This window comes from Betta splendens, chromosome 13, assembly GCF_900634795.4.
Source record: "Betta splendens chromosome 13, fBetSpl5.4, whole genome shotgun sequence".
In the NCBI taxonomy this organism is placed as follows: Eukaryota; Metazoa; Chordata; class Actinopteri; order Anabantiformes; family Osphronemidae; genus Betta; species Betta splendens.
The window spans coordinates 5321062-5342247 of record NC_040893.2 but is presented as its reverse complement, the minus strand read 5'-3'; the positions used below and the strand labels follow the sequence as shown (position 1 = coordinate 5342247).

General features: G+C 47.2%; 1 protein-coding gene across 5 annotated transcripts in view; it reads right to left on the bottom strand.

Annotated features, from left to right (window-relative positions):
- lrfn1 (leucine rich repeat and fibronectin type III domain containing 1) overlaps positions 1 to 21186 on the bottom strand; it is an 84381-nt gene that overhangs the window by 3571 nt on the left and 59624 nt on the right. For all 5 annotated transcript variants that reach the window (XM_029170916.3, XM_029170914.3, XM_029170918.3 and 2 more), the window contains 2 exons: positions 16363 to 16479; positions 438 to 1834 (listed from right to left, as the gene is read on the bottom strand). In XM_029170916.3, coding sequence (XP_029026749.1) covers positions 438 to 1813 — 1376 coding nt within the window. In that variant the 5' untranslated portion in view covers positions 1814 to 1834; positions 16363 to 16479. The remainder of the gene's footprint in view (positions 1 to 437; positions 1835 to 16362; positions 16480 to 21186) is intronic.

The following is a 21186-nucleotide window of genomic DNA, read 5'->3' as shown; positions in this document are numbered from 1 at the left end:
TTAGACGACCGCATCTAATCATACTGCGTTGTAGCCAATTAATGCAGACACTCGCAAATGATACAAACAGCTACATGCAGTGGAATAGTTGGGCCTCCGTGTTATTGTTTATTGTCATATTATGTTTTAATGATGCGGAGGAGACCTTGGAGCGCTCCGGGGGCTTGGGCAATCCTTCCATCTGATTGCAACGAGCTACGCACATATCGGAGGAAGCGTTGGGGCTGAATCTGACCAAGAGCGCTGCACAATTCGCCCGTGTTCCATTTTAATTTATGAAAAACTATTCTTCCCCAGTCTGCACTGTGGGGGCTTATCCCTGCTCATTTCTGGACATACTTAATCATTCTGACCGCTGTGTCATTCAGCAGATGGTAATTCCAGATGTCTCACCTTTTCCCGACGTCCCCCCTCTCTCCACCCCCGCCATGGCTCACCTGTACACCAGCGTGTCATCCGCCGTGCTGTTGTACTGGATCTGGTACATCCTGATGCCGGGGATGTGGCGCTCCGACGGCCAGCGGAGCACGGCGGACGAGGAGGTCAGCTCCGTGACCATCACCCTCCTGTCCTGCTTGTCGTAGCCCTTGGTGTCGTTGCCGGATTTGGAGGAGGTGGTGATGTCGGAGAGGCCCGGGTCCTCACGCATGTGGCCCGTGTTGTTCACAAACAGCGGCAGGGGGATCATGCTGATCTCCACGGCCGCCGTGGCGATGCCCGCGGCGTTGGACGCCACGCAGTTGAAGGCGCCGCTGTCCTTCAGCGTGGTGATGAGGATGTCCAGGGTGCCGTTGTCGTACAGGATGGTGCGGGAGTTGTTGTGCACCAGCTTGCCGTCGGGTGACCGCCAGTGGATCTCTGGGTCCGGATCCCCCACGGCTTTGCATTTGAGAGTGACCCCTTGCCCCTCCATCACAAAGGGCTTGGTGACAACGTGTTTGGTGATGAGAGGAGGCTCGCAGATGAACTCCTCCTCCTGGATGGACCAGAAGTACTTGTCCATGAGGTGCTCCGGGGAGGCGCAGGTCTCCAGGTCGTCCTCCCTCGTGAGCCTCCGGAGCCACAGCAGCTCGCAGTTGCAGTGGAGCGGGTTCCCGCCGAAGCTCACGGCCAGCGTGGAGGAGCTGGAGCCCTTGGCGTCGGACAGCACCTGCGCGTGCTGGAACAGGCTGTCCGGCGGCAGCTTCTGCAGCCTGTTGGAGGTCATGTCCAAGCGGACCAGCTTGGTGAGCAGCGTGAAGGTCCCCGCCTCGATGTGGTCGATCAGGTTGTGGTCCAGCGTGAGCGTGTTGATGTTGGTCATTCTGGCTATGGCTTCCCACGGCAGGCCGCGCAGGTTGTTGTTGGACAGGTCCAGGTCCTCGATAGTGGAGACGAACTCGTCGAAGGAGTTGGGGGCCACCAGGTGGATCTGGTTGTTCCCGAGGATGAGGTGCCGCAGGTTTATCAGGCCTTTAAAGTGGTCGCTCTTTATGACGCTGAGGCGGTTCCCGTCCATGTGCAGCGCCCGCAGCGACCGCAGGCCCAGGAAGGCGTGGGGGGTGATCTGGCTGATGGTGTTCCGGGACAAGGTGAGGTGGACCAGGCTGGTCATGTTGAAGAAGTCCTTCCTGCGGATGACGGTGATGAAGTTGTCGGTGAGCCGGAGCTCCACGGTCTTGCGGTCGATGGTGGGCGGCACGAACAGCAGGCCGGTCTTGGCGCAGAGCAGCGTCAGCGTCGGGGAGAGGTGCTGGCAGATGCAGCGGCCGGGGCAGCTGTAGCCCCTCACCAGCGCCGCGCACAGCAGCACGCACAGAACCACCCGGTCCATCGTTGAGCAGTTTATAGGTTTCTGCGTGGGACACAGAGACGGGGGAGAGAGGAGTCAAAAAAATACAGATCTTAAAGCTATTAAATGGCTTCACAGTTTTATGGGAACATGCTGCTAAAACCCAGACTCTGTCTAAGATTGCTGAGGCTGCCAGCGAGGTATCAATCACAAAGTGAAATGGAGCTTTTCTGAAATAATGGCACCTGGGATGATGAAAGGCTGCACCAACACTGTCAGGAGCCCATGTCTCTGTAGCCTTTTAATGGAAATAACAGAATATTTTTGTAGCGCCAGGCTGCATCAGCGCTGAACCGTATCATTTCTTGAATGATCACAGGACAGTTTTCCTGTATTAGGTAACCACGGCGCATTTCCATCACATAACAGGGCCCGCGTGCTTGTGCTGCCCTGAATCCGGCATCGGGGCGGAGAAGTCGAGGTGGGGAAAGGTGCCTGTCAGCGGCGCCCGGGGATTCTTCTGACCTTTTCACAGTGTCCGCTCTCCCTATTCTGCAAAAAATTAGACAGAAACCTGTCATGTAAATCACGGCAGCGAAAAGTAGAAGCCCGTCGTCGATTCTTGGGTTGTTGTTTTTTTTTAAGCGTTCTGATTCTCTGATTCCCATTTAGACGTATTGATTTCGGTCTTGGAGGAAACACGCCCGTGGTGACGGGAGTAAAAAAGTGATCCTCGGCTGTAATAACTGTGATATGCCAAACCGCTGTATTGTCAGCGCTCTTCTTTTCCCCCGTCGTTGGCAAGAACCTTGATTGCTGATGCCTGGAGCCCCGCTGGTGATGAGAGGGCCTGTTAACGCCGATAAAGCGAGCCGGTGACAAGCGGCTCCTCTTCCATAGGTGCAGGGAGCGGCTCGTTCCGCCCCACAGCCCCGACAGCTTCTGATCCCTGCCAGATCTGTGCCATTCGGCAGCATTGTCTCCATTCTCCGGGTCCGGCGTAATAATTTTAATCCACAGCGAATCCAACGCGAGCTGTTGATTGAATACGTAAATACCGTTTTTCACCGTTTCTGATCCTTCATCCGTTCTGTCATGACTAATTATAGAGCCCTTTTATCTGCGTACTGCCACGCCGAGGTGCCGGTTCATAATGTCCTCAGCACCCCCCCACCCCCCGATTCTGTCCCCCATTGTGCTCAAAGCGAGCAGCAAAAGCATCTAATGCTCATGAATTTGATTTAAAACAGAGCGCCTGCAGTAAAAATTCATGAAATATTTTAAATGCCACATCAAATTTCAGAGCGAAATAAGGTAGACGACACGCTCTCATCCTCCATCTCCAAGCCCTCGCCCTATTCCTATGCCCCGCACGCAGACAGGCACACTGTGGAGCCTGACAAACCCGGTCTGATGAGAGTTGTTATGATAGTGAGAAACGGGGAGAAATTGCCAGAGCGCTGCTGTCGTCCTGCATTAACCTGCGTTGCATTTTCCAACACAGCAGTGAAAAGTCTCAGGTGCTCTTCAAGTCTGGTTTTCTTGGACCCCCCCCCCACACACACACACACACTGATCGCCTGTCACTGTACTATAAGCCTCAGTACCTGGACTTCGAAAACCAAGCCTTTGATGTTGATGTGATGTTGTGAAGACAGTAATGGTTATGCACTAAAATCCTCAGACCACACACACACACACACACACACACACACACACACACACACACCGCTCTCATTAACTCCGTGATGCTGCTCTCCAATCAGAATGCTTTTTATGATGTCACTCTCTGAGCCGCTCGAAGCCCAAGTTCAAACCGAGCTGTCGAAGGGCGTCGCTCAGCTGGAAGCGCTGCTACTACTGTATACCAACACTACTTTAGGAAAACACAGTGAGCGTCTGCTTCTGTTTACGCTGCCCTTTAGTTCCAACTCTGGAGGCGCAGCGCTCACCTCCATTTCCAAGATGGAACCACCTTACAGATTACAAATTGAAAAAATACCCTTTCCTGTGCAATTTATTCAAGGAAGAACAAACAGGCAGCATACAAACACACGTAGTTATTTTAGTGTCTAGTCATTTATACCGAGGTTAAACCATTTCCTGTGCAGAAACACTCACTGGGTGGTACACTGTGTGAGGAAACTTCCCAGCCCCCTACAGTGAGTTTACTTATTTAGCATCCTTGACTGTTGGCACTGAAGTGTGTCTCCCCGTCTTATTAGTTGCCCAGGTTTCTTTTATGAAAATGCTGGAAATATAAAATTACAACAGGCAATTTGGAGGTTCACCTTCATGAAGCTTCTAAATGTGAATGTCTATTTTGCAATCTGACTGGTTGATGATCAACAGCAGAGAGGATGAGTAAACGGGTCTACACTGTTCAGGAAATGGGTTTGTGATTTAACCATTTGAAATAACAGCAACAGTAATAACTGCAATAACTGCTTAATCCATTAAACGAAAATTATTTATTACCAATACCCCCCGTCAAATATTTGCTATATTTAGATATAAAGTGCTTAGATCTGCTGCTTTTATTAGTCTCTTAGAAGAATAAAGACTTTTAATACCTGCTGTTCCTAAAACCTTCATAATAGGCTTCATAATCTAAACCCCTTTATAAGTTTGAGTTGAATGCACTGAACAGGAGCTCCAGCAGCGTAAGAATGCTAAACCCTATGAGTCTGGTTTAATCTAATGTTCCCAGTAAACTTTGTTAAGTTTCAGTGACCTTGCCTGATTGTCTCAGTATTCAGACGGTAACTAGGCCACAAAGCTCATGGTTTCTCAGAGGACCATCTGTGCGAGAGCACTTCCTGCCACGCCGCTGAGGATACTCTATTGATCTTTTAGCATCTCGGAGAGGGGAGGGAAACTTTGTTGCCACGGCAACTCTGGTGCAGAATGTAGGTCCTTTGAATTGCATTAAGATGATGTTAAGCTGCCCGAAAAGCGGGACTTCGTTCTTAATGGCTGCTGAGGAGGTGGGAGCGGGACGTGAACAGATGTCTGAATGGCCGGGTGAATTAAAAAGAAAAGGGCAGCGCCGCCTCACATTTCTAATTCTGTTTTATGGCTTAACGGTAGTGGCAGTCGCCAAATCGATGTGCAAGTGGCGAGAGGGAGCGTGAGGTGAACTGGAGTTTAGGTTTAGTCAAGCATAATCACAGGGGACTACGCTAACAAATTAAGAATAGCCTGTGCCACACATATACAGCACAGCGTAGTATAATAGATTATAAAAGTGAATAACATAATAAGACTGTATATGCATAGAGACTGTGACACATTGCTTGAGCCCTAAAGCTGGTTCAACAATGAAGGTAAAGATGGTTCCCAATTTGCTTTGGGATGCAGTGAAGTGAGAATAATCGTTCATTATAGTAGGAATTTTATGATGTGCGTCCCTCAAGCCCCTCCAGAGTAAATGTGACTTCAAAAATATGCTCCGTTCCTCTAAATTTGGCTCAGTCCCACACCCCAGAGCCGCCTGGCGCCGAGCTCCAACGCCTGCCGTCGCCCGCTATATTAGGCCAAGAGTGTTAAATAAGTTCGCAAAGTAAAAAAAAAAAACTACGGAAATGCACAAAATAGAGAGTCCCCCGCGGACTCTAATGAGTGAGAGCGTCTCCTGTGTGACACACACACACACACACACACACACACACACACACACACACACACACACACACACACACACACACACACACACACACACACACACACACACACACACACTCGCGCGCGCGTCAGGACGGGTGGGAAAACAAATGAGAGGTAGAGAATAAAAACGCTAAACATCATTTAAGTGGCAGAGGTTGTGTGAAATAACAAGCTCGTGGTGACACTACAGCCGAGAGAGGGAATTATTGGCAACTCCCGGCGTCCCCAACAGTGTGAGCAATTACGGAACACGGGGAAGGTGTTCCGGCATCACAGATCCGACGCCAGCCGAGAGGTGAGGGCTTGGCGTCGTGCTTCGCTGGGAGGAGAGCGGGCGTTTGTTAGCGGCTGATTCGGAGGCTGCACCGCTCACTAACCTCTGCTTCTTCTCTCCTGCTGCCGGCGGGTGCACGCTGGCCGTTCTTTTAATCTGGGGGCCGCTTAATGGCTCCCAGCTACAGGTTTGGGGGTGGGACCTGTCCTTTAACCGACCAACACTGTGCTCAACTCTGTCCCACTTTGGCTGCTGTTACAGTTACAGTGGAGGTTGGTACCCAGCACTTTATTCAGCACATTTCCCCAAAGCAGCAGCTCGCTGTTGCTCCGTTTGCTTTTGATCAGCGCCAAACATTGTGCGCCAAGCTAATCAGTTAGAAAATGGCTGGAAGGATGGAACACGAGCATGCGGCGCTTTATAACAGGGAGACGACGTACAGTAGAGCTAGAAGGCAGGTCTGAACTCTCTGAGACGAGGCGAGAGCTGTGACACAAGGTGCACTCATCATACTGTTATTCATTTGTTCATCTGTCACTCACTGTGAACTCTCTGAGCTTCCTGCATCACGACAAGTAACAATGTAACATAAGCTTCCTTTACATATTAACTTGATTTCATATTGACATTATGGTGGAGATGAGCTTAAACTATTGATGAACAAAACTGACAAAATTATGAGTAACCAGTATTCAATTTGTCATTAATCACAAGTTTGTCCTGTGTTGTAATGTTAAAATGAACTGATTATTTATTCAACATTTTTTATGGCCTAAATGAATATTTTCAGTTATTTGGTCTGTCCTATAATTCTATAACTCTAGAGTTTGGACAGTGGCGGCTTGAGATGCACAATGAAAATAATCAACGGTGGCAGCTCCAAATTATAGCTAAAGCATAAGTTGGTTGAAGCTCAGGGATATTTTGGATGTGACATTGACGACAGGCAGTGGTCGAGTACAAACAACGCCGGAGGCTGTCCTCACCTCAGAAACACATCTGCCCTGAGCCCATGCATTGTAGGGCTGTTTCTCCTGGACGTGACTTTGTCAGGAAACTGTAAATGCCAATTAGAAGGTGCAGGCAGCAACGCGAGCTGCCCCTGCATGACTCCTGTCAGGATGCAGGCATAATTATTGACAGCCCCGGTTCACCGGAGTCAACTCTGTCGCCGCCAGTGGATGTGTAAACCAAGACACCGCAGCCCCAGCACCAGTGTGGGTGGAGGGAGCATCATAAACAGAAGGAGCATTTGCATATTATAATTATGCCTGAATGCAAAGATGCTGTTCTCTATTACATCTCGTATAACGCGTTCGATAAAGAATAATTGAGAAGCCCCGGCTACTGTGGCTCCATAAACTTTAATTGTACCGAGCTTTCCCAAACAAGGCAGAGAACGTCGGGACTCCAGCGCTGCCACGTTCGTACAGCCGCGCACAGCGTTTGATTGAACACTTAATTGGTAGCTTTTACCTGCCACCTGTTCTTTTTTAATTAAATGCCTGCTCTCACAAACGTAATGAACCCTCACTAGATGCACAGACAGTTACAAATTATCAGAAAGTGAATAAATAGGTTGCGATGAAACAAATGAAAAATGAAATAATCTGCTAATAATGAGGTTCGGGAAATCGTTTTCTGACTGCTATTCAAACACATGCCATTGACTTTTAACTGCTGAATGATAATAACATTTATCCACACACAAACCAGACATTACCCTGGTGATGCTGGGAGGACATACTGTACCATTCCAGCCCGATTAGTCTCATGGAGGTCACATCATTAACAGACTCCCTCAATGGAGAGGTCTGAAGTTGTGGATAATGGGGTTAATGGAGTTATTTCCTTCAATACATACTTTCATATAAGTTGGTTTATAGTTATAATGCCTTCAGTGAGCATCTAGAATGTAAATAAAATACACTGTATAAGAAAAGTTGTGCCCACTAGTCTATATAGAATCATATTATTTTTTTATAAGTTTTCAGAACTTGCATGTTAATGTTAATCAAATGTGAAGGTGAAGAAAGGAGGAAGTGGAATTCTACCAGGCATTTGTCAATATGACCCATAGAGTCAAGAATAAATGTACCAGAACGCCTTTAAAATAGATTTTGCGGTCAAACAGACAGACAGACAGACAGACAGACAGACAGACAGACAGACAGACAGACAGACAGACAGACAGACAGACAGACAGACAGACAGACAATATCTCAACAATATGCTGCGTTTTCTTTGCGCTTTTCTCCCTGCTTTTTCACTGACAACATCCCAAAGAAAGTAGAAGTGCAGACATATTTAGACCATTTGTCTAAAAACAAACGCAAACGAGCCCTGATAAAAGCTCGGGCTGCCTGCAAACAATAGAAGGACGCACGATGATTGTGAACGACATCCAGCTTATGGGATTTCTATTTCTAGACTTATTCTGAGGGTCAGTGACAAGAATGGCTGATTTACAAACAGCACAGCAGCGCGGCCGAATGCGTTGATATTTGCTTGTTGGTCCTCTACGCTTATCAATTTATCCAGTGACTCGCTGTTTCATTTCATCCTTGTCTTGCTTCTCGGAGCAGTATCGGCTCCGTGCCCTCCGTGCTCCGTGCAGACGAGCTGAATAGAGCCGCTGAATCGGGGCCTTATGGTGCCACTTTGTGCTACAGTGATGCTGAAGAATCCACATTTGGTTTCAAATCCTCCTCCCAAGGCTCCTATACTGCATTGATCCTGCTCTGTATGTACCCTTCCACGGTATTATGTATGCCTGTTATGTGCTTCGCCGCCACAGCAGACTCCGGCAAAGAGCTTTACACTGCAGAGAGAAAATCAAATCAAATGGCCCTGTTTGAAACACAGTACGGATGCGCTGTATAGACAATGATCTGTTATTATTATTAGATCAGATTACTGATCAGGATGTTCTGTATGGAGCCACATTTGAAGTGAACAATGCTAATCAGCATAATAACAAATGATGAATTTCTTAACCAACCAGTCACTACTGTAGTTCACTACAAGTTCTTGGTCCCCAGAGGAGGTAATGTGATGACATCATGCTTCCAATAGAACCACAATAAATTTAACATTTTCTGGGGTGTGAGAACAAGTGCAGTATGAGATGGATGTACTGTATGTACAGTAGCATCTGGTAAAATTATCCTACAGTATTCGTGGTGTCCAGTGGATGAACCTCAATATCTCTGGAGGTGGAAGTGCAGCAATGTAGGAAATGAAAAAGAGCAAACACTGACCCATACATTCACAGTGTTTTGCTGTTACTGGAGAGGCACTGCCCTAACTCCAGCTCCATTCCACATGGATTACCTGGATTAGGTGTGTCCAGCTATTTAAAGGCTGGAAGATGATGGCAAAGCCTCAGATGTTCTTACTTGTGCCAAGTGCTTCCAAAAGTTGTGCTGGATGTTTAGTAAAGTCTGGACTGTGGAGATATCTTTAAAATCAGAGTGAAAAGGTCGGAGTGAATTGATTTTTTGGTAACCAGGGGTGTAGCTGTGTGACTGCAATGTAAAGTAATCCATTAGGAGCCACAGGCCTGATTAAACCCGTACAGAAGTGCAGGAGTAGCTCCAAGACCAATTCTTGCAATTCATATCGGTACGTGTCATGATCACTCAAGTTTAGGAAGGTCAGCAGGAACGGAACAAAAATGTAAAACAGAAGCTGGTCTTTGAGGTTGACTTAAACCTGCTGCATTGTGAGACTGCTGGGGACAACGACGCAAAATGAACATGAAACGTTTCCGACTACAGGAACATAAAACTAACAAAAAACAAATGTGAACAAGATCCGCGCGAGTGAATCCTGGTTGTACTAGTAAGAACGTCCCTCGGCTCTAATTGATGCGGCAAACTGTCCAAATTCACTCAAGGCAAAAACTGACTAACTGCATGTGATACACTCGGTGCACACAAATAATGAACCGTGGCGCTTCAATTGGACACGCTTCCCAGGAAAGTCTGCCAAACAGGTGCAGGGAGAACTTTAGTGAAACGTATATTAAAGGTATTACATTTACATACTAACTACATGGTGTCTGAGCTTCGTTAATCTAGTCTCAGTACAGGCAGGAGGAGGTGTGGCTTCATCTACGTTTGGCTTCACACGGGAGAATAAAAAAAAGTTATTAAGAACTAATATTGTGTGTCAGTGCATTCATTTATCTACTGTGACTCTACATGCGCTGCTTGCTGTTGAAACGTGGGCACAATCTGCACATCTGGAAGGACTCCATCAATGAGCAGCATATGCTCCCATCCAGCAGGACAGAACCAAACCACATACGGCATCTATGACAACAGCGGCGCCTTGCAGGAGAAGAGTCCAGGTGCGGCGCCGGCCCGCCTGCTGTCCAGACCGCTCGCCGACTGGAATCCTGTTGGGATTGGGCAAAGATAGGAAAACGTTCCACTCGCAGAACTCCAGCAGCTGGCCTCCTCAGTTCCCAGATGTTTGGAGTGTGCATTGAAAGAAGGGGGTAAATGTGGCCCCGTCTCGACTCACAGCTGCATACGTCCTTGAATTCAAAGCTCCTGACCAGTTCTGTCTCTCACAGCCACATTGTAGACACTCTTCTGGGTGTGGGCGGGTGGGATGCAGCTAGAGCCTGCAGCCCCATTCACAGCATGCTCTGATGTCCACTACATTATTAATCAGCACAGCCTTCCATTTTAGCAGAGTCAGGCCGGAGTCCTTTCCTTCCCATCACGACCACGTCCACCTGTTGTTCCTCCTTGATCCATGTTTGACAGGTACTGACCGCTATTTCACACTCACAACTCAAGCCAACACGCCAGCTTCCAAAAGTGATTGTCTCAACCTCTGTTTGTCACCATGATCTTCTTGTTATATATCAGTACAGATATTGCAGTTCTTTGCTGGAATGAACTACTTTGCAGCACAAAGCAGTGTCTTTAGCTTTACTTTAGATGAATTTAATTACAAATAAAGTAATTCCCTGAGGTTTTACACCAGCGTTAACACTGAATGTCACATTCAGTTTCCATAATTAATATGTGTGTCTATTTTGAGGTATTAATCTTTTATTAATCAATTATTAATCTTAAAAAGATCTGAAGAGTCTAAAAGATGTAAACAGATGTTTTTTTTTTGCTCTATCCCTTAATTGACACTTTACTAGGAACACACACATACTCAACCCTTTTCTACTGCTTCCTTCAAAAAATCCTTTAAAAAGAGAACAATAAATTATTTACATTTTCGTGTGGGTCAAAGGGCAAGAACGTAAATGCAACTCAACGCTGACAGGGTTTTCACGGGGTCATGTTCACGTCTCATATGCACAGTTCTCTCAGTGAATGAGAGCCTTATTTAACATCAGGCTCAGGCTTAAAACTATCACATGTCTGCATAATTAGTAATTGTGCGAAGACGAGGTTTAGAGTTACTGACTTATACTACTAATTCATGTAAAACAGCATAAACAATATATTTGCTGTGTAAAATGGGGATGAAATAAATGTTAATAAACTATTTTAGAATAAACCTAACTGTAACTCAAGGGTTTAGATGAACTGAATGTGGACCATCTGGACTTAGCTGCAGGAAGTTCATTATGGGTCACCGTGCTTGTAACCTTTTTATTAAATGTGGCCCTATAACAAACTGATCTTTATTTGCGTCCTCTAGTTAATTAGTGAATTTGATAAATTAGCCACTAAACCTTATTGCCGTCCAGAAGCTATTAGGTCAGGAACAAATTAAAGCTGAACACTGAGGACGTTAGAACATTCAGTGGGACTGAACCCATGTGCTTTCTTGGGAACAAGGATATTCAGCATCTCCCCAACAGGGCAGCGGTGCATCGCAGGCGCTTGTTCAGTTTCCCGAAAATAAAATGTTTGTAAACAAAGCGTCCGTCTAGGACTTGAATTAATTTGCAAAGGAGATTTTGCGATTCAGCTCTCGGGTTTGATGCCGGATGTGAGAGGGCAACGCAGCAGCTCTTTCACCCTCAGCCCTCGCGCCGCTGTTTGCATGTACTTCCTCTCAGGTGTGTGATATTTCCTCGAATGACAGTTCAGGAACATCAGCCTCTCACTTGCTAATTAGTGGAAGGCATAACAATGTATTATGACAGGCAGTTTGATATGCTGCTGATTTATGCAGCATATAAATCACACCACACTAATACTGTAGTTTAGAAACTATACATATAGTACAGTATACAGTACTACATGTATATATATATATATTTGTACACTTTACAGTTTAAAAACTATGCAGAGCCAATATTGTACTTTAATACAGCTGTGACTGTGCCATGTGTCCACAATACTACACCGAGGCGAGCTCATTGTGTTGCCAGGACCACTTACAACATCCCTGCCTCATGTGCAGCTCCTCCTCCTCCTCACTCTCCTCTGCCTATGAGCCAATGCAAATTACAGTAACAGCTTGGACGTGAGTATAATCTCAAGTGGTGCAAACTGGGCTCCATGGCGAGGCGTGCGGGCAGATGGAAGGCGCGTCGCTGCCAGGCCTCTTTAGGGGCTCCCACTCTTTCTCCGGCACGCTAGACAATGGAGGAACGGTGGCTCGAAACCAGCTCCCGCGTCTGCCACTATCGCGCGGCCCGCTTCGCTCCTCGCACGCGCCCTATTTGGTAAATGATATGGAAATAGGAGGGCTCCTGTCGTGGCCTTCGTTATTTTTTTTTAGGCTGCAGCACAGATGGACACGGGTCCCGGTCACGTTCATCAGCGGCCTCTTACAGAGCTGAGGAAGACTTGGGGAAGGATTTGGAGCTGCTCACATCTATGATGAAAGAGCAGCTTCAGTAGGTGTGTTTATGTATGTTCCTCAGCACATCAGGTGGTGAAAGCCTCTCCCCTGAGCTCAGATTTATGTCTATAGAGAAATAAACAACCCCTTCCATTTGCACAGCAACATCACATCGTACTATTGAGCAAATATTAATTTCACAATGTAAAAAGAAAACTTTGAACTTTGGAAAAACACACATTATTCATTTATGCAACTTCAGTGAGGACACCACTGCTGATAGAAAACAGGGGCTCCATACAATATTCATACAATACACACTATGAAGTATATTGAATTCGGCTTAGATTAGATATGCTATATCTTTGGCTTTCCTACAGTCCCAGACAATAGTTCCAATGTCTGAGTCTTATTTCCTCAATAACAAATGTGTGATTTCTGAAAGAGAACTACAAGCCAGGAAAAAAAATGCCCTTACAAGTTAAAAGCTCGGGCCTTTGAATCGAAGCACTGCAGTAGATGTTACATCAAAAACCTAATGCACCTTTTTGTTTTGAATGAATGAGCTCCAGGCTTTACACTTGCATGACAACACAGATCAGAGGTTCTCTACTCTGTTGCTCTGGGAGAGAGAGAGCGAGAGAGAGAGAGAGAGAGAGAGCTTGTTTATTCTCGCGAACACTCATTGCACTATTCTTGGCCATTAACATAAATGGATCCTTAAACTAAATCATGCTCCTTTCTAAATAACGGGGCAGCTTATACAATACACGCTGCACCTCCGCGTCCCGTACAACAGGCCTCCGGGCTTCTGATCGCCCTGCAAAGCGGGGAGCTCAAAGGCAGACGGACGTGCGCCTCGGAGGGGAACAGACATCGGCCCCCGTGCTGTGTAAACATACGTAACAAGAAGCCGTACAAAGGAATATGATGTATGAGGAAATCAATAGAGCGTGAGTCAGCTGCGTGTCGGGACGAGGCTGTTTAAGTGACTCAGTCGTCGGCGTGTTCGCGGCCCAGAGTGCATCTGCAATAACAAAAAGATGTTTAACCGGGAGACAGAGAGGGAGGAAGCACCAAGACGCTGAGCGCGACTCCCCTGGAGCTGCTGTGCATCTATTGCACGTGACTTGGCCTCGCACGCATCCAGGTGCGCTTGATTCTGTCATATTTCCCCTCCAGTCCTCTGTGAAAGCTTCAGCTTCAGCACATCACGTCCACGAGGCTGCGTTTTAACCCGGGATGAGGGCGATTTAATTTCTTGTTTGATTAACACACGTCGGGCCCAAAGGTGACGTCTTGACATGGAATACGCTGAGCGGCCGGATGCCGGGCGGTATTCTGGGAATCGCTGAATGCATGAGTCATATTACTTCGACAGGGGAGGCAAGACCGCAAACACCGTAGGGGAGGCGCACGCGCGCCGCGCCACCGCTGGAATTCGGGCTATTCTGAGGGTAATAACTTGACCTCCCCCTCGCACTCCCCGCAATCCCCCGATTAAAACCGCGCATTCACCACCTACTTACCGAGCGTCGCGCGCTCGGCCGCGGCACCCTCGCTTTGTGCGAGCGGAAATGAACTGGTGGGGAATCCTGTTGTTACGCCTCTTATCGCTCTCAAACTTGACAACGAGGATTAAGCCACACTTGAAAGAACAGCTGGGTGAAACATGCCGAAAGAATGCATATGGGCCAAAGCCGTTGTACTTTGCCAACACAAATTGCTTTTATTTAATGGAAAAAGGGGGCGAATTAAAGTCTCTTAAAAGGGATTAATTCAACTGTGTCATTTATTTTCTTTTTCAGGATAAAAACCAAACAGGGCGTCCCAGCGTGCGCTGCGCAGGCGTAGGTAGGTGTCAGACAGGAGGGAGGGGGAGCGCTGAAGGGAACAGCACCCACGTGCAGTGGAGTAGCTAATTAGCATCGCCTGCTAGTCCCAATTGGGAGCCATCACATTTCTTTCTTCTCCGATCAACGGAGCCGCAGGGGGTCTGACCACAGAAGGTCAGAGGTCGTCAAAAAGCAGCCTCGCCTCACTTGACTCCTCCGTGAACTCCCCCAGGGGAGTCACTGTACGCGGGCCTTTCTGCTTCCCCTCAAACTCCACCACCAGCCGAGTGCAGCCACTGGATTACCACACAGCGCTCAGATGTGAGAGTGATGACATTTTCAGGATGCAAAGCCAACCCAAGTGTGCCAGGCAGATGTTAAGGGGATGCAGGTACCTACTGCACTTCAGACGCACGCAATTATTCTCAGCTGACTGCCCTCAGAAGACGCCGCACAGATCATTAACTCCATCCTCCCGTGTACAAGGTTATAATTAATAGCTTCATTCTCTATAATGTACCGGTGGATCACGAGACGGTGCTTCTGGACTGTTTTTGTTGTTATTTTGAAGGACAGCTGGAAGAAGCAGCAGGGGGCCTGGCCTGGGTTGGGATTCGCTTCATGAGTCTAGAGGATACGTTGTGTAAAACACCAGGCAAAGTTTGTGGAGCGGGAGTGAAGAAAAGAGCAAAGTACTAGTAAACCTCCGGATTCACACAGTGTAAGGGGCGGGAAAGTCTGCAAACTTATCTCGCTCCGTGTTTTTCCTCTGCGGCTCCATATAGACTATTCACCTCCCTTATTAATGAATAATGTTTGTAACCTTAAGAAAAGTCAACAAAACAAGTAAAAGGTGCAAGTGAGTACAAGTACAAGCCCCGCATCCTCCTCCGCCTCCCGATTTGAACTCGCAACAGCTTCTTTGAGGTCGCTTACAGTGGAACCTGTCAGGACGGACTGTGATCCAATCACTCAAAGCGCGGACTGTGTTTGAGCGCCTCTCCTCATCCATCCATACGTAGCGGCGTTGGCCTGTGAGCGGTGCCCGTGGAGCGTCGACGTCTTCGGCCTCGTCTTCACACCTGCGGCCAGTTCAGTGTCACCACAAATCCTTCACGGCGCGAACGCTAATGAGTCCCGGGGCCTCGACAGCAGCCCATAGGAGCGGCTGCCCGTGATGCGCCTGCGCGTTACATGTGAGATGAAGTGACACGACGGCAACCAGACCTGAACACGCGCGGCTCCACAGGAACCCGTGGAGCAGTGCAGATGGACAGGTGTGAAGAGCGAGCGCCTCGCGCTCCACGGCTGATCTGATCTCACGAGACGCCTTTTCACACCGCGTGGGCGCAAGGTCACTCACAAGCGCCCTCGCTGGACATAAAAGCATTTCAGGCGATTTCTGCACCGCCCAACCAACTACTCAGCTCTCCCTTCACCACATTCAGGACGAATGATTTTCATCCTTGTTCAACCTGAGCAGGATTTATACACTGTGCATAAAGCATCTACTATAAACTACATGAGCCATATGAAATCTAAAGCAGCACACCCACACATTGCACTGTTTGTAACCCTGCAGAGACTGAAGGCTGCTACACTACGTCCTATATATCTTATTATGTCTGTAGATAATGACTATATAATTATGTTTGCAGCTCTTGTTAATCTTTTTCAGATTTGCAGTACATCATATGTATCTGTCTCATAAACTATGGCTTTTCAAACAAAGTGAGACAAAAACCCAATTAAAAAACATTGTGTCAATTCTTCTTATAATAAATTCCCACTGGCGAGCTGCGAGTACTGCATCTTCAATCTGCTGATGCACCCACTGCAAAAACGAGGTTTTCAGCAGATAGCGCTGCTCCAGTTTAAAGGCGAAGCTGCAACCGGTCACAGAACATGCAGCGAGTGGAAAAACACACACACACACACACACACACACACACACACACACACACACACACACACACACACACACACACACACACACACACACACACACACACACACACACACACACACACACAAGGAGAACCTACCAGATATCAAGCCCCGGTCTCCATCGCAGGTCTCACATCAGCATCCCGATGAGCTCGGCAGGCTGCGAGTCAGAGCAGGGGCGGGAGGCTCCCAGTGGCATCACAGGAAAACACTGCCTGGAGGACAGGAAACATGTGTAGCCCTTTTGTTAGCATCAGGACACATTACGGCTGAGGTGAGAGAGCACGCGATGCTAAGACGAGCTCATCGGGAGCGTGGCTGCTTCAACGCACCCAGAGAACAGATATTTATCATTGACACAATATTGTAGAGCGGGAGACGCCATTCTTCAACGCAGCGGGAGAAACAGGCGCGCAATCGTAATATCATTGACTGAGCTGGTTTCTTTTTCCACTTGGCAGATTTGGGCGCAATATAAGAACGCTGATCTGATTATGAAACAACAGAAAGGAGCGTAAGCAGCAGGAGAGGAGCCAGGAAAACAGACTGGGAGAGACCACGACTGTAAATGTGCGTCCTGTCATCAATATTTCACCACATCATTGTAGCTGAAGAAAGAGAACAAAGTGTAAAGCGGAGCGTGATGAAAAATTAATCATATTTTGACACAACTTTGAAATTCATCCGCGCAACACAAAGACCCAGCGAATCTTCTGCTGTTGATGAGCTTCTGTGACGGTGAAAATAAGGCCATTAATGAGTCCAAATAATCCCCGCATGCTTTGAGATGAAGCTCTCTTGCTTTTGCAGGTCTGGAAGCGGCTCCTCTCTTCCCCCGTGCCTCCTTCCTCACACACTGGAGGGAGGTGACTATCAAGGTCACGGGCCTTCGCTTTCTCACTTGTCCCTGAAATTCTAGACAAGCTGCGCGCCATGTCTCGGCTCCGCCCGCGGTGCGGCCGCGCGCAAGGAGGAGAGACCCAAGCGCTGGCGTTTGTCCTGCACACATGCCCCGATGCGTTAAAAAACAGAGTTTTCCACTCAGCCCCCCCCCCCCTCTACTGTACAGCCATTTGTATTCGTAAGGAGGACCTTAGGCCCGTCACGTACGCCTATTCATTCGCCCCATAAAGTATTTATGACGCAAGCTTTTGCTTTTCTCGATACGTCACCGCAGCCCTCATCCCTTCATGCCGGGCCGTCGTGTCAGAGTTTAAGACATAAAGGGGAGTCATAAATTTCACAGTCTACCGTCTCGCAGCCGGCCGCACCGTGCATATTAATGGCCCGTACGACCCGGCCCGACAGCTGAAGTGACAGCGAGCGGCGTGACGGCGACGTGGCGCCGAGCGGCCGATGGGGGGTGCGTCCGCTCGTAAATTAGTTACGAATAGTCCTTCACCCATCCGCAGTGGCCTAACAACTGGTTTTTTTCAGTTTTATCTGCAACGCCAGGCATCAAATCATCACCTGGCCCAGTGTGATAAGTCCACTGTCAGTCCGGGACAAGTCAGTCTCACTTAATCTCCAACATGGCTTCCCTTCACTGTATCAAACACTTCCCTGCTCCATTTTCCTCTCACAGCCTCAAGATTTTACCTCGCTTTCACGTCCCCCTTTTTTTTCCCACTCCAGGTTCTTATATAAAGCAAAAAAGACAGGAGGAAACATCCTCGGCGCCAGGCCGCTCCGGCCAAAGGACGCACTCGGTCAGGTCATTATACATCACAATGATTCCCTCCTGTCTGGGCAACACAAAGACAGTTGTTAGGGAGACAGTCATCCTCCTGTTCGTCCAGCTTTGTTACATGAAATACAACATGGGCGGCTGCGGCGTTCCTTTCTGCCTCGCCGCGGTTCCAATCTGCCCGTCAGGCCACACAGACGAGGACGGACGGGTCAGACCGACGACGGAAACGAAAACAGCCCTCACCTTCAAGATCACCTTGATAATGAAAATGTTGTTTTGAAAAACGAAGGAAGCTAAAACCAATATGTTCCTATGCGTCTAGAGGAATAAACTTTGATGGTGAATGTAAAAGCATTATCTGTCCAGATATAACAATTACAGGGAATAAATATTATTTTAATACATGAGATGTCTGGAAAACTGCCTCAGGAGCAGGAGCGGATCAAGCACTGATTTATTTAAAGATTGTAATTGTCAGCTCATACTTTTTCTGAGCGTACAGAATTTCAAATTACACATTTAAGAGAGAATGTCTGCAATATTTGTTTCGCAGGAGAAGCTCAAAGAAGATTTTTTTTTCCTTAGATATCAGCTCTGAAGGAGCAACAAAAGAAACGTGAGCTAAAAAAAAAAACAACGTGCAGGCACCTCATTATCTCAGATCTTCCCGACCATTTAGGGAGACAATAACGAGACACGGAGCTTCAGTCACTTACTGATCTGATGTCCTGGAGCTTCCTTTGAGCTGCCGTCCCCATCAGCAGAAGTGACGGCCGCTCCCGTGGGCGCCGGCAGGTGAACGCAGCCCCACGCCGTCCAGCGAGGGTGCGTTTATTCACCGCACGCTTTAATTTATTTGTCAAATTATGAATGGGTCGGGACTATTCTTCTGCTTCTGCGACTACCTCCTCTCATCAACTGGGGCAATGGCAGCGTCGGAGGTGGAAGACGAGCAATAAAGCAGCCGCAGCTGCAAGGCTCTTGTTAAAGGACGTTCTCAATGTCATTATGACTCAGCAGTGGACCGAGAGCCACTCACTCAGAAAGCAGCCGCTGTCGGGAGGTGTAGAGTGGCCTGATGCCTGTCATAACTGCCAGGTCAACGTCGTCCTCGGTGGATGCACGCGGCTCAATGTCAGGAGGTTGTTTCCCCGTTCCCCCCCGGCTTTACGGTAATTTAGCCCCTTGATTAATGACTTCATTTATACACAGGATGACATACTATATATGGCGAGGTATCAATCACAGTACTGTACATATTCATGGATTTTCCAGCAGCTGTGTTGCCCCAGTCAAAATCTAATTACTTCTATCTAATAGGAGTACATGAGCAGCAATGCCCTGGAACTGTGAGCATATTGAAGATATGTCACCAAGTGTAGATCAAATGGGTTTAAATGCTTTAGATATTTTCAGTTCTGCTACCTGTGTGCTGAATTCTCAGAGTCAGCCGGGGACAAAGCCACAGGAGCGAGGTGATTATTAAGGACGAACAGCTGTTTTTTTTTCTCCTTCCCGAACCATTTGTGCTAATCTGAAACACCATCAGACTAATGAACGCTCCCCATCCCTCCGGTCTGACGCAAATCGAGCTTGGGCCTCTGCGCGGATCGAGACGAAACCGTTTCAAGGAAAATAGCTCGTAGGAGCCGCCTGATTGAATAATTAGCTTTTTATTATCTTCTACACAGCTTTGGTATTAGAGGGCGAGAAAAGATGAATGGCGTGAGCGCGGGTGTGTGTGTGCGTTTCCACAGCCAATCAATACTCATGAATCCTCCATGAACACGGCTCGGGGGCAAGGTTACCAGGAGAGGAACTGAAAGATCAGGTTGGAATCACAAAACAGCCAAAATGAAGACTGGCTGCGTGGCGGCTAGACTCCAGCAGTGAAGTACAGGCAAACAAATGCTTTTCACTGAGGAGCCCATTCAGACATGACAACACAGGGGAAGTTACAGGTCTGAATGCGCAGTAGCTATCGGATCATCAGAGCCACATAATGGAGTTATTGAGATTTCAATTCTCTAACACAGGTCAAAACTAGTGAAGCATTAACTGCATGCAAACCGGTATAAAGCACCACCAGTTACTTTTTGTACCTAATGCAGTTTCAACTAAATTATATGTCAATCTAAATGTAGGACTTCATTCATTTAATGCTAATGTATGTTGCAGTGTGTTCAACAAAGTCTTCCAATTGTACATAAATGTGTTAAAACTTTATAATAACTTCAATTTGATGGTTCATTGTGGACCTTGGGAACAATATTTTTAACTCAAGGTCCTCTGGTGAACTGTCAGCCGAATCGTGAGGCCTTCAACGTGAACAGAGTTGCTCAGTTGCCAAGGACCGTGGAGAAATATTTGTCCTTTATGTTTGATACAAGTGCAATTAACAATGTTTTTGAGTAGTGCAGATGGTAATCCAGTGTGTTATGATGATGATGATGATGATGATGATTGACCAGGTGAAGATTAGTGATCGTGAATGACTGGTTTAACGGATCAGACAAAGTATTTGGCATTTTTACATGAAAGGTTACTCAAATAATTAGCTGACAATCATATGGGCTGTTGATTGATTAATTTTATGTCAGTCAGCCGATGAGGCCTTTCAGCTCAGAGTGCAACGGAACAACGCAGACGAGAGAAAAACTCTTCTTTTGTGTGCGATTCCGACCACATACGGCGCAGACGTCTCATAATTGTGTTGAATCGTTGTCATTTTGTTTTCACACATGCTGCTCTGTCTGTTGAGACGACTTGGCTTCCGTTACACTGGAACACTCCGGGGACACAGTGGACACGTTTTAGACAAATCAGCAGCCAATAACTTGTAAGCGCTCACAGTGGGTCATAGCTTACTAAACATTAAACATCCTAATGTGTTATTAATCCAAAGCAACTGGCAAGTGATGAATCATTTAATCTAAGACGGCACCGAGCTCATATGAATAATACACTTAAATCTGCTTTGGAGAGCCGTTACATTTTTTATGGCAAAGTAAAAGCTTTATTAAGACTACAGACTGCAGCTATTGCCTAACATAACAATTCATATATTATTTTTTATAAACTGAAGATGCATCTATCTGTTTGCTGTATCTGTTGAGCACCGATGATCCTCATCAGCAGATGCAGTTGTGTAATCGTCTTGGACACTGGTAGCACACGCACACCTGGACTCTGCTTTACGCCACAGTTCCTTATACTCTGCTTAAATTCTAGA